We start from the raw sequence: 16,661 nt of genomic DNA on the forward strand, positions 1-16,661 counted from the left end.
ATACCCTCTTTCCCAAATTACAGACATTTTGGATAAGCTTGGCAGAAGCCAATATTTTTCAACACTTGATTTGGCCAACGGTTTTCATCAAATCGAGATGGATTCCCATGATATCCCAAAAACCGCCTTCTCCACTGAAAATGGACATTACGAGTTCGAACGAATGCCTTTCGGACTTACGAATGCCCCATCGACATTCCAGAGAGTCATGGATAACATCTTGAGAGGTCTTCAAAATGAAATCTGTCTTGTATATTTGGACGACATTGTCATTTTCAGCAGTTCTTTGGAAGAACACATTTCCCGTTTAAGACAAATTTTTGACAAACTTCGTGAATCCAATTTCAAAATTCAGTTGGACAAATTAGAATTTTTAAAAAAGGAAGTATATTTGGTATATAAGTATATTATTTGGGTCATGTTGTTACTACTGAAGGTGTTAAACCTAATCCAGATAAAATTTCAGCAATTAAAAATTTCCCTATTCCAAATTCTCCCAAAGCTCTGAAGTTGTTTTTAGGTTTACTTAGTTATTATCGTCGATTTATTAGAGATTTTGCCAAAATAACAAAGCCTATGACGATTTGCCTTAAAAAAGATCATAAAATAATTCATACCACCGAGTTCATTAAATCATTTAACCACTGCAAACAACTTCTCACCAGTTCCCCCATACTTCAATATCCAGACTTCAGCAAACCATTTGTTTTGACAACTGACGCTAGCAACTATGCACTTGGAGCAGTTCTTTCCCAAGGGAACATTCCCAATGACAAACCCATCGCCTACGCCTCAAGAACCCTTAATGATACCGAAGTAAAATACTCCACGATAGAGAAAGAGTTATTTGCTATAGTTTGGGCATGCAAACATTTTCGACCTTATCTTTTTGGTCGCAAATTCAAAATTTACACAGACCATCGACCTTTAGTATGGCTTTTTAATATGCGAGAACCAAATGTAAATTAAGGGAAAACGATTTTAAAATTATTTACAAAAAGGGTAACCAAAATACCAACGCAGACGCACTCTCACGAATTTGTATTAACGCAATTGAAAACGAAAGTATCGTAAATAATCAGGTGATATAGATCTAGATATTGACCAATTTCTAAAGTCCTATGACCCCAATAAACTAAACCCAGCAGATATAACATCAGTTTTAAAAGAATTAAAACCTCCCTGTCCAAAACCAAAAATTAAAATATTGCAAAATATTCAGTTGGGTCCTCCAAGAAATACAAACCCTAATATTCAATCACCCCAATATAATTTCCAAAATTTTAACGACCCTCCCCATCAGTACGAAACACAAACTCTTAATGATTTCTCAAAATTAAACCTTTAACCAGATAATGTCAATCTACCACCACCAGAGTTTCATTCCCAAGAGACTCCATAATCTTATATAAATACTCCGCATTCTAGCAGCAACCATAACACATTAAATGATGGAAGCTCCATACTGGATGATATTATTAACAATAAATCATATCAAATAATTATATCCAAAAATCCACACAATAAATTGACTGTCAACTGGGAAACATTCGAGAAACATAATATATGGCATGTCAAAATTCCAAAATCTAATCCCAAACTTATATTAGAATTCCTAAAAACATATACCACCGATAAGAAAACTTTTTACCTATATTTTCATGATGATTCTATGTACATCGAATGTAATGATGTTTATATGCACTACTTCCATCAATCTGGACCAAAACTATTTAAATGTACAAAACTAATAAACTCTATAAAAGAACCTGATGAGCGAATCCTTATTATGAAATACCAGCATGAAGGTAAATGTAATCACCGCGGAATAGCCGAGACTTTAGAAAAACTTAAAAGGAATTATTATTGGCCATCCATGAAATCCGACATAACAAAGTATATGAATGATTGTAGCATATGTCAAACATCTAAATATTCCCGTAAACCACCGTTCCACCGATGTTCCTCTTGTATTAGCATAAACTACTGGAAAACCATTCCAGCTGCTTCATATAGATATTTTCAAATTTGACAACCAAGACTTTCTTACACTCGTCGACACCTTTTCAAAACTAGGTCAAGCCATTCCTATTCAAGGCAAAACTTCAGTCGAAATATGTTCAGCTCTCATCCATTATTTTTCATTTTATGGTCTTCCTGAGAGGATAATAATGGACAATGGTCCTGAATTTAAAAATACCACCGTTCAAGAAGTCTTAAAGAATCATAAAATAAACATACATTTCACAACACCTTTTCACCATGAATCGAACTCACCAATCGAAAGACTCCACTCTACACTTATCGAACACCTTCGAATTTTAGGAGACCGTCTTAAGGACGAAGACGTTAAAACCTTAATGAAATATGCCATAATAGCATACAATTGTTTGATTCATTCCTCGACGCAGTTTACACCCTTCGAGCTAACATTTGGTCACACAAACACAAGAGACCCGTGTGAACTTATAAATACCGGCTATTATACCGATTATGCCTTTAATCATAAAGAAAAGATAAAACATCTTTGTGATAAAATAAAAGAAAAATTAGAATCAAAAAACAAAAAAACAAAAAATTATCGATAAAAGAAACGTTCTAGGTCCAAATCAATATCAATTTAAAGTAGGATAAATTGTATATAAAAATAACACCAACAGAAATAAAAAAAGTAAACGATTCTTAGGCCCTTTTGAACTACTTGAACTACTCGAAAATAATAAAGTTAAAATAAAAAGAACAATAAAGAAGAGGTAGTCCATATAAAAGAATTAAAAACCCCTGTTGTTGCAGGTCCCTCAACATCAAACATGCAAGACCTGACGTAACATTTCATGACGTATCCAAGAACCCCGGACTTTTACCAATGAGATTAGGAAACTCGCAAACCATAATTGATTACTGGACTTTCATTTAAATTTACGACATCAACCCTATTATCAGTCAATACCTCATAATGCAAAAAACTATATACGACCTAGAAAAAAACATAGAAAACTGTTCTTTATATAAAAAAGAATATTTTAATTCATACAATTTAGCTTCAACCTTAAAAGAAAAAAAAAATTCAAATACTTCGAATAAATACATTCTCTCTTAAAACTCGCGAAAAAAGAGGCCTTATAAATGGATTAGGCAGTATTGTCAAAAGTATAGCCGGCAATTTAGATAATGAGGATGCTCAGCGCTATGATTCAGCAATAACTTCAATTATGCAAAACGAAAATAATATAAAACTTTTAATGCAAGAACAAATTACCATAATAGATAATTCTAATAAACTTTTTCAAAAACTCTCAAAAAATTTAACTTCCAATCAAAATATTTTGGAATGACAAATAAGAGAAATTCAAAAAGAGGTCCAAAGACTTAACAAAATCAGTTTTGAAGATAAGCATTTCTTTCTTTTGCAATCTCATGCTATCACATTCTTACAAGAAATGTATGATGTCTTAGAAGATCTTCAAATAGCAATAACTTTTTTAAAACTAAATAACTTTCATCCATCGATCATTAGTCCAAAAGACTTATTTAAGGAAATTGAATTAATTTCTACGAGTTTAACATCCGGTAAACTCCCATTTGAATCAACTTTTAAAAATGTATTTCTTTTTGAGAAAGTCCTTAATAAAAAAAGTTACGCAAAGGGAAATAAAGTCATATTTATCATCGAAATGCCGATCGTAGAGAAGAACAGTTATCTACTGTACCACCTTTATCCTCTATCTGCACCTTCAAAAACCTTTCACGATGTAATATTTCCGCAAACCAAATACCTAATCCTTAATGAGCTGAAGTATGCAAAATCCAACCAACCATGCAGGAAGATCACCACCAACGAATACGTTTGCCAAGACTTTAACTCCTTGCGTATAGACGAAGATGCATCTTGCGAAGTACAGATGCTAAAATTCAGAGAATGAATATCCCAATGACAGCAGACGAATATCCAAATTACCACCAACAACGCAGAAAAACTGGAAGAAGGATAATGGATGCTAATCGTACCTCAACCTCTTGCAGCTATCCAGACTTATGGTTTCAATAAAGACAATATCCCATTAAATGGCACCTACATCGTAGAACTGGATTCTACTTCGTGTCGGAAACATTGTCATCAAAAATTACAAGGATCCAGAAACCCATTACAAAAACATCGAACTACCTCAAATCAACCTATCACCGCCTAGTAATGAAGCTACACCAGTTCTCTTCAATAATTTAGAATTAAGCTCACTGGACTTAAATGAAGCCAAACATCTTCATAAATCGATCGAGATTCAGCATCAAAGACTTGACCGGGCCCTGAACCAACCTGTATTCTACCACAGAACCAGCATTTATACTATATTACTTTATATTCTGCTAGTAGCAATAATTAGCTACTTTATGGTGCAGAAATTCCTGATGCCAAGAATATCTAAGAGAAGCCCACATCCAGACGAATCTATGACGAAATCCTGCTCAGAAATCGTCCTATAACGACCTCACCATTCCTGTACCATCCTTAAGCTCGTTTCTTAGGAGGGAGGGGTTATGGAACATATAACCCCTTACTATAGTATATTTTATTCCTTAGTTTATAGAATATGATCTTTTGCATTGTTATCATTTTTACTTTAGCTAAGAAGTAATTTGTATCGTTTTAATTAGATAGATTTAAGCATTAGTAGAGTTAAGTCACAACGCTGTAACGTTCTTAAAATAATTTTTTTTAAAAAGCCTTTTTGTCTTTCAAATCTATAACTCGCTTGCCGCTGTATGTGGAAATTTGGTGATTTAAAGAATCCAAATTAAAAATATTAATTATTATTAGTGTTTAGTGTAAATACAGTATAAAATAGTTTTGATTATTAGGTGAGTTTTTAGAACGATGCAACTCAGTTTCTGTTATAATAATTTATTATATCACTTTATTTTCTTCTGTTAAAATTAAGTAATCACTGGCAACATGGATATTAAGCATGTTTATCAACAAAATATCTCCTGTGTAGATGTTGCGCTCAATCCAAAACAGCCAATGTTTATTCTAGTGTAATCACAAGATTAAACGAACTTACCTGAAGTGAAGTTCAATATTGATTATATGAAGGTCTCGTCGAAGTAAATAAGTTTATTGTAGTACCCTTATCTACATGCTTACCACCACACATATTTAAAGCAAAAATTCCAGTTTTTTTTGAAAAAATATTTCTTATATATTAATACTTTAGATACGACCCATACCTAATAATAATAACACTTTTTGAAAACATTCAATAATTTGGTTAAATACATAATAATTATAACCTTTAAAACTATCTAGTACAAAACGAACAATAATTACAATTGAGGCAAAATAACCTTTCTTTCCTAACATTTTTGTCATAACCTGACCAAGAGCGGACAAATTGGCAGCCAGTCGTGATTATATTGTTGCCAGTTTATTATCCCTGCGCTCCACCGATTCATGAATGACTTGTTTTACATAATATTTAATTGTGGCGGGCCTAAGCATGTACCATTTTCTGGAAGGGGATACTTCTCTCTTACATATTTCCAGAAATATGTAACCATCTCTTTACAATCTCTGGCTGAATGGGTTGACCATAAGAACTTTCATTATTCATATCGTTTCCCGAAATATCTAATAAACCTTCATCTAAAGACTTTGAAGTTTCAGCATCCTGTTGGCTTAATACCGTTGGATCCTCTTCATCATTATTAAGGGTCAACCCTGTTATAAAACGTATCTTGGTAATTTACCTATTATTATGTAGGCGTTTAATATTTATTTATTAATTTCATTCGAAATGTTAAAGCATATTCACCAACAATATACTTTAATACATCAAATGACAATCGGATATAATTCACCAATTTTATATCCTACACCAAGATAGAGTAATCACCACCGTACTCTACCGACATGTTGAACTAGAGTAACCACCACCGTACCCCATTAACATGTCTATATTATCTTTATGTTGGTTGAATAATTTGGACACTAATTTCCCGTAACCAAGTATTGTTTAAATTTTATTTATCTGTATCCTCTACATTTTTCTCGTTCCTACTTTTTATCTCACTTCACGAACTAACCGAATAATTATCTACCTCACTATTGTCACTATCCTCATTTGAACTTGTTAGTACCCGTAATACTATCTTTTTAGGGGTATTCTTATTTTCTTTTATCCATGCGTTTAAGTAGAGATAAATTTTTCCCGCCACTTTCTTCCGCGCGGGAACGAGATCGACATCTCTTACGCGTTTTGTTTGGCATTTTTTATTTTTCAACAAGTGAATCGTATCGCACACAAATAAAGACTGAATCTAGCGGATTGCTCATGGGACGCGGGACGAGGAATGCTGATATTTTTGCTTTAAATATGTATGGTCGTAAGCATGTAGATAAGGGTACTACACTGAACCTATTTACGGAGACGAAACCGTTATATATTCAATGTTCTAAGCGTTTCCGTGTTCATTTCAACACCGTGCGGTCGTGAAATCAGCACAGAAATGTAGCGCAATATTGATTTACAAACACGTGTTGATTTCAACATGCGACCTTCAAATAGGCATGAATTTATTAAATTCCATCGTCGCGCCGCTGGCGGTGATGCGCCATGCGCCAGAATCTGCAAAGCAGTGTTTAATCCGCGTTTGTTTATTATTTGTGGTTTTAAGGTTACTTTTATGTTCCTATGACTTTAATCTAATAATTATGAAACAGTTTAAAGTTTGTTTTTCAAAAATTACCAATGATTTTGGGGTTTTAAAGTTCGAAAGAACTTCTTCACTAAGTTATACTTCTTCACTAAGAAAGTTCAGTGTTCGTTGCATGATACCGCCAGTTATGATGAAATATGTGGTTACATTATAAACAAGTTTTCGACAGAAACAAGCAAAATGGATAATAAAAAGACGTTTTTCAAAACCCGTACGTTACGATTTTCGATAAGTTTTCGTTTGTCAAGTGGCAGAAAGAAGTAAATCAAAAAACAAAGCCCAAGCAGCAATAAGAAACTTCAATTGCGGGGCAAATATAAACATAAAATTTTTAAAAGTGACGGAACATATTTTAAAAACATCATCTTTATTGAAGAGAGGTTCGAATGTCGCTATACATATTAATTTTATTCATTCGCATAGAGTAAATGTCGCACAATCTTTGAGACATTTGCGTTGCTTTGACATTACGAAATAACTATTTACATCCTACTTTGACTGACATGAATCTACTGGAATGACAACTGCAGCAGCTAAATCATATTACGAGTTCAGCATTATGGAAAATTGCAAGGAAGAAGTTTATGTAACATTAGCTAATACTCAAATAAATCCACCCAATTGTCAACTAACTCATTTGTATGAACAATGGTGACTCTAAAATTACGGCGGCAGAGACAGTACTGACATATTGGATGTTTTAAAAAGAAAACAAATATAGCTTCTGGAGTGCAATATTAATTTATGTGCTGTGGAAGATCCCATCATTTGCGTTTTAATTACTCCAATAATGCAAAGAGTTTACAAGGCGGGATTAGCTGACGAAATGCTATTTATCGATACAAGTGAATCGTGTAATCAGACTAATACTTGTGTGACTTTTATATTCGTTGGTAATGAGGTTGGTGCTTAAGGTATAGCTAATCACAGCACAATTAACTCTGGCTTTTCGAAAAAACAAACATTTTCTGAAAAAAACGTGCGGCAAGTTATTTCAACCAAGAATAATTATGACGGATGACAGTAGCGCCGAGAGCAATGCATTAAGAGAGGTTTTTCCTAACAGCAGGTTATTGCTTTGTATATTTCACGTTACTCGGGCATGGTTGAGTGGCGATGGTTGTGGCAGCATGAACACAAAGTTAAAAAAGAAGATCGGAAGACAGCTATGAACAGTTTTCGTAGTGTGACGTTTGCAAAGAAGAGATCAGAAATTAACTTATCAAATCTGCTAAATAGTGATAGAGTGAAAGAAAATCAGACATTAAAAATCCACTTTAGTAAATTATGGGACCGTTGTGAAGAATGGTGTTTATCATATCGATGCGATATAGTTACTAGAGGTAACAACATTTTTTTTTAATAATAACTAACCTAACCTAACTTAGCTTAGCGTAGCTTAATGTTATAACGAACTTATTTAATTATCGTATTAAGAAAATAATAATTATATGTACGTTAAATTTTTTGTAATACTTTTATTGCCCTTTACAGCATTTCGACTGACAAATAAATCCAATTTTGTTTTCACACGAAAGGTCGTTCCAGGAATATTTGTTGGCATTTTCTAAGATTAGTTCAATGCAACTTTCTATCTTTCCAGCATTATCTGGTTGTCCTGGACCAAAATTATTATAAATTAGTGATTTTCCACCTGAAAACCAAACGAAGTCCGTCCTACACGGTCAATTTCTTGTAGCAGATGTCCAATAGCCGTTATTAGGTCCAACTAAAATGAAAATACATGTGAGAGAAACATGTAGAATAATATCATTCCAATGCTTATACCTGTGGTTGAATAATTGGCTAAAATAGCTTCAATGGCGTTTTCTTCAGATGCTGAGTTTATTGAAATTAGTTCCATTCCATTCTGTTGACATAAAACACTAGCTTGGTACCAGGTTACTTTTTGAGTGCCGACTAAGTATTTCTTTGGACAGTTGCTACAATCTAGTATAAATAAGAATATAAATATTATCGTAATAGTAAAAAAAACAATAATAATATTGCTATAAACAAATTCTAGTAAAGGATTTAAGATAAGATATGGTTGCCCATTTTCTAGGACCATTCAGCATTTAACCAAAGGATATCAAATATTTGCACATATCCAATGCAAACAAGGAGATTGATACTAAAATTATGTTGTGACGTTGTAACCTGTGACGTTGATTGTGGGACACTCTGTATACCAAAAAAAAAGAACTCATTTCTAAAACCATAAGACATACAAATGAATAATTAATTAGAAAAAATTATTTTGATAAATTTTAAAATTATTTTCCTTAAATCGAATTTAAATAGTTTCACATAATACCACACGCCACTGTCTATTTTATGAATGAAGTCGGCCATGTTGTCTCCACTACTACATTCCCCTTACCTCAGGCCGAAGTGTTTCAGATCCGTCTGCCACACTGTAAATCGTTTTTTATATTTTTTTAATAAAGCCAGTCACTCCACTTTCATTTTGGCTTGATTAGTACTAATGTCTTCAACCATTTTTGCGGAAAAAAAATAGATTTATTCGTGTCAATCAATCTAAAAGGATTTATTTTTCTGGTTTGGCTTATGATGGCATGCCAGTCTTGAGGCACAAAGATATGCGAATAGAATTTGTAATCTATTTCCTCTACGGTAAAAGCTGAAGATGCGGTAATATAATTACACAGCAACGATAGCTTAATGTTACGATTCTCACCTCCGAATTGATCGGAATACGTAATAAGTCATTTGGATTTAACGAAATGCTTTATATAAAATGAAATACAAGATCTTATCTTAGAATTACTCCTTGAAGTTGGTCCTAATATATTATAATATTTTAAAAGTGATATTTCATTAAGAATAATCTTTAATTGAGGTATGCAAAATATCAATTTATAAACTCTGGTAATATCGTTATTTATTAATATATAAGGAACTGAATATTTAGTTAAATATCCTAGAAGCAATATATACAGTGTGGTGACTTTAGCTGGAATAAATTCAGTTAAAACTAATCAAATTTTATCTCGCAAAATTCCTGAGACCCGTTGAATTTTGTTTATTTTTTTTCACATTTCAAGATAGTTTTTGTATTTTTTCACCTACAGGGGGAGTCCAAATTAACCCAAACTTTTTTTTTCAAATGGAAAGCCACTTTTTTAAACTTTCATTGAAAAGAGCCCTTTTTTCTGATTAAATTGCCCTATTTACTTTTGTGATTATCTAAAGGAGAAAAACGAAAAAAAAACCATTAAATTATTAAAAGTCTCGAAATATTTTGTGTTGGTAAATTTTTTGCGTTTGGCTTGTTTGTTTATTTTATTGGTATCGAGACATTTCCTGACATTGTTGTAGTGTTACTGTTAAAGTGAATTTCAACCAGTTGTTAAATAAGTTAACTAATATTGAAAAAATGCCTTATTTATCCGAATCCCACAAGATTGAAATCTTTATGATGATTGGTTATGGGGACAGAGGTCGTACTCAGCTAGAGGTTGTCCACTTATTCAGGCATAAATATCCAGATTTACCACCCATTAACCAAGGTACGGTTAGTAAAATCGAAAGCAGATTTCGAGAAGTTGGGCACGTGAGGGAAGTTTCAAGACAAAAGTCTTCTAAAATCGATGAAAACACCCAATTACATGTATTGTTAGCGATGGAAGAAAATCCGGTAACCAGAAGAGTAGCTCGCGAAAATTCTATTCATCATAAATCTGTGCTAAAAATTTTAAAAAGTGCAAACAAACGACCTTATAAAATGCAACCCGTTCAAGAGTTATTGGAAGACGATCCAGATCGCAGAGTTCAGTTCTGTGAATTAATGATGAACGCCATTGACAAAAATCGCATATCTTCGGAGTGGATCCTTTTTTCTGATAACATTGACATGGCTACATTCACCCTAAATGGCCATGTTAATAAGCAGAACTGTCGCTACTGGTCTGACGAGAACCCACACTGGGTGAGGGAAACTAATACACAATATACCCAGAAAACTAATGTTTGGGCTAATTGGCAGGCAAGCTGTAGGGCCCATATTCTTCAATGATACTTTAACTGGGGAAAGATATCTAGAATTTCTTGAACATGAACTAGTTCCAGTCTTACGTGCCTTATATCCGAGTCAGTTTGATCCAGATTTGTATGATGAAACAATCTGGATGCAACAAGATGGTGCTCCCCCACATTATGCCCGGAATGTACGCCAGTATTTAGATGACAATTTTCCAAACAGATCGATTGGTAGAAGGGGTGCAATCGCGTAGCCGGTACGTTCTCCCGATCTCACCCCACTTAATTTGTTTCTGTGGGGACATTTGGAAAGTCAAATTTATATGAGTAAACCAGGAAACCTAGACGAAGTCAAAGAACGTATTAGGCAAGAAATCCGACAAATATCTCCAGAAGTGTTAGAAAATGTCAGAAACGAATTTTATTATCGTCTTGGGCTTTGCCAACAAGTAGATTAGATTAGATTAAAAATAAGGGTGAAGTTTCACTGCGACCTAAAAGATCTATTGTGTGCCCCTTTCTAATTACTGCTTGATGTTATTCTCAAGTCAAATTACTTCGTACAATCCTATGGCTTTAATAAAGGCTAGTAGTTGTGACGGTTCCAGTAATGAGATATTTCCTTCTGGAATTTCATAATTACCGAGGTGCATGGCACGACTTTCGGCAACTGTTTCGCATGTAGTTACTAGGTGTTCTGGGGTCTCTTCCTCTTTCCCACAAAATCTGCATTCACCTGTCTGTTCTAGTTTTAGTTTCCTGCGGTGTTCTCGAAGGTGACAGTGCCCTGTTAGGAATCCTGTTACAATCCGTAGTTTAGTTTTAGTTAAACTTACTAGAGCTTTAGATTTTTTTGGGTCGAGGGTTCCAAGGAACATCTTGGAGTGTCTCAACCCTGGATGATCATCCCAGAGGCTTTCTCTGAGTTGATCCTCTATTTTTGTAAGCTCATATAGGTAAGTATTCTTTCCTATGCCGCAGAAAGGTTCCGGTCCTACAAATTGAGAACCAGATCCCTTTTTTGCCAGAATATTGGCTTCTTCGTTACCTTGCACGCCTGTATGTCCAGGTACCCACAATATTGTGACTTTATTTCTCTTTCCTACCTCATTAAGTTTGCCCAAACAGTCTCTTACCATTTTAGAACTGATGACATGTGAACTCAGTGCTGCTATGGCTGCTTGACTGTCGGTGAAGATTGCGATGTCCTGCTTGAGGTAGTCTTTGTTCAGGATTAATTGAGCGCATCTTTCTATAGCGTGTATTTCCGCTTGAAAGACACTGGTGTATTTTCCCAGTGGCTCTGAGTATTTGGTGCCAGGCTCAAATACTCCAGCTCCTGTTCCTTTTTCGGTTTTAGAACCATCTGTGTACCATTTGATAGTATTCTGTTTAAGTGAGCGAGCGACAGATCCATTTTCCCAGTCACTTTTGCTGTCAATTTTTGTACTGAAATTTCTAACAAAGTGATATTCCCGAGTTATATCGTCCTTGGGAAGATCGAACAGGGGAATGGATCTTGTTTGAGATACCCAGGCTCTCTGATCAATGTCCCTACTGTTCGTTTTATCCCTTGCTAATCTGAACATGGCCCTTTTAGCAGCTCCCTCTACTGCCAGGTGAAGAGGTGCCAGGTCAACTATGACCTCCAGTGCTGCTGTGGGGCATGTTTTCATAGCTCCTGTGATGCATACGCATGCAAGTCTTTGAACCTTGTCAAGTTTACGCCTTACTGTACTTAACTTTGTAGTGTCATGCCACACCACTGCCCCATATGTGATTATGGGTTTAACCATCATGGTGTACATCCATCGCAGTATTTTTGGGGAGCATCCCCAGTTTTTACCCGCTAGGTTCCTACAGATCATAATGGCTTTAGTGGCCTTGTTTACTGTGAATTCTAGATGCTTGTTCCAACTAAGCTTACTATCCAGTATCACTCCTAGATATTTTACTTCATCCGATGTATGTACAACTTGTCCGCCCAGGTGGATGTTCCTGGTGGGTTGCATTTTCCTTTTACGAGTGAATGGTACGATAGTAGTTTTCACTGAATTTATGCTCAGCCCCACTGATGTGCACCATTCTTCCGTGATGCTTAGGCTTCTTTGTATGAGGTCGTACAAAGTGCCCTTATACCTGCCTTTGACTATAATAACGATATCATCAGCATATCCTATGCAGGTGAAACCGAGATTTGTCAATATCTCAAGTAGTTCATCGACTACTAGACTCCATAGTAAGGGTGAAGTTACCCCTCCTTGAGGCGTGCCACGAGTAGTTTTGATGCCTGTGGTCTGTTCGCCCACAGTAGTCTCAGCCGTACGCGTGGCAAGCATTTGACAAATCCATCGGATTATGGTTTTGTTCAAATTTCTTTTTTCCAGGGCATTTTTTACCGCTACATGTGACGTGTTATCAAATGCCCCAGATATATCTAGAAAGGCGCAGATGGCTGTTTCTTTCTCATTCAGGCTTTTCTGGATGATCTGTGTCAGTTGATATAGTGCGGTTTCTGTGGATCTGCCCGCTCTATAAGCATGTTGACACTGATGTAGAGGTGCTCTCTCCAGAATGTCATTCCTGATATGGTTGTCTACAATTTTTTCTATTGTTTTCAGAATGAAAGACGTAAGGCTGATAGATCTAAAATCTTTCCTATTTTCGGTATGAAGGTGACTTTTGCCCTTCGCCAGCTACTGGGAGTGTATCCCGACGCTAAGCTCGTCCTTGCTATTCTACTCAGGTGAGGAAGGACTTTCTCTTGTCCGTTTTGTAGGAGAGCAGGAAAAATTCCATCCACTCCCGGTGACTTGTACGGTTGAAAGGTGTTTATTGCCCATTTCAACCTTTCTGTCGTAAAGACGGTCCTTGCAACTTCCCAGTCCTCTTTTTTAGGATTGGTGTACTTTATTGGGACCGTTTCTATAGGTTCGCACCCTGGAAAGTGTGTTTGAAGTAATAGGATCGCTTGCTCCTCTTCTCCCTTCGTGTAGGTGCCATCTGGCTTTTCGAGGGCCATTATTGGGTATGTGCCTCCCTTAGCCATTGCTTTGTGCAGTCTAGCCGCAGTCGGAGTGTTAGCGATTTCAGCACAGAAAGTTCTAAAGTACTGTCTTTTGGTTTTTCTTATCTCTTTGTTATAAAGAGTAAGCACTTCGGCATATACCTGCCAGTTACCGTCTCTTTTCGCTGTATTGAAAAGATGACGCACTTTTGACCTTAGTTTTGACAGGTGTGTATTCCACCACGGGGCGTCTTTAACGGGTCTCTCACTGGTCACTGGGCAACTTGAGTCGAACGCCTCATTTATTGCACGTGTGACAGCTTGTGAGTCTAGATGGTGCGGTTTCCCATTTAAGCTTAGATAATTTAAGCTGTTTTCCAGATTGGTGTTGTATAATTCCCAGTCTGTTTTTCCTGGGACCCTCCTTTCGGGTCGATTGTATTTAATGCTGTCCAGCTTGAATTCGATAATCCTGTGGTCGGACAGTGATGGTTCAGCTGATACTCTCCAGTCCTTGATGTGGTCTCTGAGACTGGAGCTGACTAAAGTAATATCTAATACTTCCGATCTTGATTTAGTTACGAATGTTGGTGTAGTTCCCACATTCAGAACCTCGAGATCGGTTGTCGTTAGATATTCAAGCAGACACTCACCTCTAAAGTTAATATCTGTGCTTCCCCATGTGATATGGTGAGCATTTGCGTCGCAGCCTAGAAGGAGTGGTAGACGCAATCTGCTACAGTATTGAATCAGCTCTTGCACTTCTGCTGGTGGTGTCATAGGCCCATCTCCAGCAAAATATGCTGACGCAATTACTATGGTCCTGTTGGTGTCCCCAATGTCGAGATTTACGACAATAGGTGTTAGGTCCCGTGTCATGAGTTCTGAAATACATATGTAATTGATGTTATTTCTTATGAGAATGCAGGCTCTGGATGATTCCTGCCTGGTATCATATATTACTTTTGACGTTTTGCTTGACAGACCCTTGATCTGCCCCCGATTGATCCAGGGTTCTTGGATCAAGACTAGTCCCAGATCTTGCTTGACAAACATCCGTGCAATCACATCGGAGGTGGATAGTGATCCTGGATCTGTAGTGGATAGTGTATCCCTTTGCCTGGATGCTATCCGCAGATTTGGTGTCGATCCCAACAGAAAGCACTTGACCATGGCCATTTCCTTTGGCGCTTATTACTTTCCAGGTCTCGGTGGAGATCTCTGGATTCTGTACTCCAATGAGTTTCAGGAGAGCTGTGGTGTCTTGCCCTTTGCTCCGTGGAAGAAAAAGGCTGATGGTATGCGCTTTTGGGATGTCTTCTCCTCTTTTCGCTACCAGCGCTGGCCCTTTCCATTCCTTCAACCTAGGTGCCATCTGAGCCAGCCAGTCTGCTGTCTGCTCCGACTCGCAGTCCACAAGTATCATTCCCGAGCGAAAATGCATACCTGAGAACTGCAGGCCCTTTGTTGTGCTGTTGATCATTTCTGATACGATTGCTTCCTCCAACAAGTAAATGGTGCTCATTTTGAGCATCTTATACATTAAACGTAACTTTTAATAATTTAATGGTTTTTTTTTCGTATTTCTCCTTTAGATAATCACAAAAGTAAATAGGGCAATTTAATCAAAAAAAAGGGCTCTTTTCGATGAGAGTTTAAAAAAGTGGCTTTCCATTGAAAAAAAAAGTGGGGGTTAATTTGCACCGCCCCTGTAGGTGAAAAAATACAAAAACTATCTTGAAATGTGAAAAAAAATTTAAAAAAATCGACGGGTCTCAGGAATTTTGCGAGATAAATTTTGATTAGTTTTAACTGAATTTATTCCAGTTAAAGTCACCACACTGGATACAGAGATTTAACTAATACTTCTATTTTTCTTATTATCAACCCTTTAATTTACAGAAAACAATAATACATTCAATTTTTTCTAGTTGATGTTAGGAACTGATGGCGTAAGTTGACATAGAAGGGAACTTGCTGTCGTTAAACAGCCTAAAAAAAAGTCAAATGTTTCAAAAGTAGGATTTTGAGAATCATAAAGAGATGTTTTACGGTGGTAGCGGTATTCCCGTAGGTAGTCAGACTCTTCATAAGTCCTTCTAACCTATAAGTCCTTCGTAACTTTCCCCCAGGAGGAAATAATTAGTATCTTCCAGGAAAGCATAAAGTTAAGGAATATTGTTGACTAGCTGGATTGTGGAAGACGTAAAAAAGTATACCCAGGAACGTTCTAGTAAATCTATTTAAAAACATATATAGCCCTGGTTCGCAATAGTTGATGGGTACCCATGCCTATTATTTTTTGCCTTCGATAAGTTATTTGAATTTCCGAAGGTTAAGTATTGGTAAAATTGTTTATTTTTTAGTTAAATTATTTATGTTTTATTGTAATGATATTAAAATTTTCGTTGTGACAAATAAGTTTCGAAGGACCTTTGTATGGATTTTATTTTTTTGCACAAAAACGGTGCGTCGGAGCGCAAAATGCAAGGAATTTGTTTTATTAAAAATTAACAAAATATTAAAAAAAAATGTTTCAAAAACAGTGGCGTATCTTTTTTTTATAAAAAAATTAACATACATGTGCTGCAGCTCCGTCCCTGGGCAGGTCAAATCCCCACCAATTCCTCAAAAAGTTGCCTCACCACCTCATCATTTAAAACCTAAAAAGTTTCATTCAAATCGCTATAAGCGTTTTTAATAGAAAAGGAAAAACTCGACTTTTTGTTTAAATATCAACACCCTGTATCTTGGAAACGGCGCTCTTCCGGTCATCGGTGTCCTATCTCAAACTACTTTTTTATGGCTCCTGTATTTACTCTAACATTTTTGACCATTTGAAAGGGGACACCCTGTAGTTGTGTTCGTAACAAGCGTATATCGTAACAAGCCATACGAAAAAATCTTGTAAAAATAATCAATATGAAAATAGAAGTAA

The 16,661-nt window shown here is 36.0% G+C and overlaps 1 protein-coding gene across 14 annotated transcripts in view; it reads right to left on the minus strand.

The window, feature by feature from the left end:
• Positions 1–16,661, minus strand: part of LOC126745325 (C-type lectin 37Db-like) — a 501,974-nt gene that overhangs the window by 229,657 nt on the left and 255,656 nt on the right. For 3 of the 14 annotated variants that reach the window (XM_050453113.1, XM_050453115.1, XM_050453111.1), the window contains exon 2: positions 8,503–8,664. The exons of 5 other annotated variants lie outside the window; for them this stretch is intronic. In XM_050453113.1, coding sequence (XP_050309070.1) covers positions 8,503–8,664 — 162 coding nt within the window. Of the gene's footprint in view, positions 1–8,168; positions 8,444–8,502; positions 8,665–16,661 lie in introns of those variants that run through there. 6 more of the 14 variants (XM_050453103.1, XM_050453102.1, XM_050453101.1 and 3 more) reach the window with 3 other exon arrangements.

Source organism: Anthonomus grandis, chromosome 15 (genome assembly GCF_022605725.1).
Source record: "Anthonomus grandis grandis chromosome 15, icAntGran1.3, whole genome shotgun sequence".
Taxonomy (NCBI): Eukaryota; Metazoa; Arthropoda; class Insecta; order Coleoptera; family Curculionidae; genus Anthonomus; species Anthonomus grandis.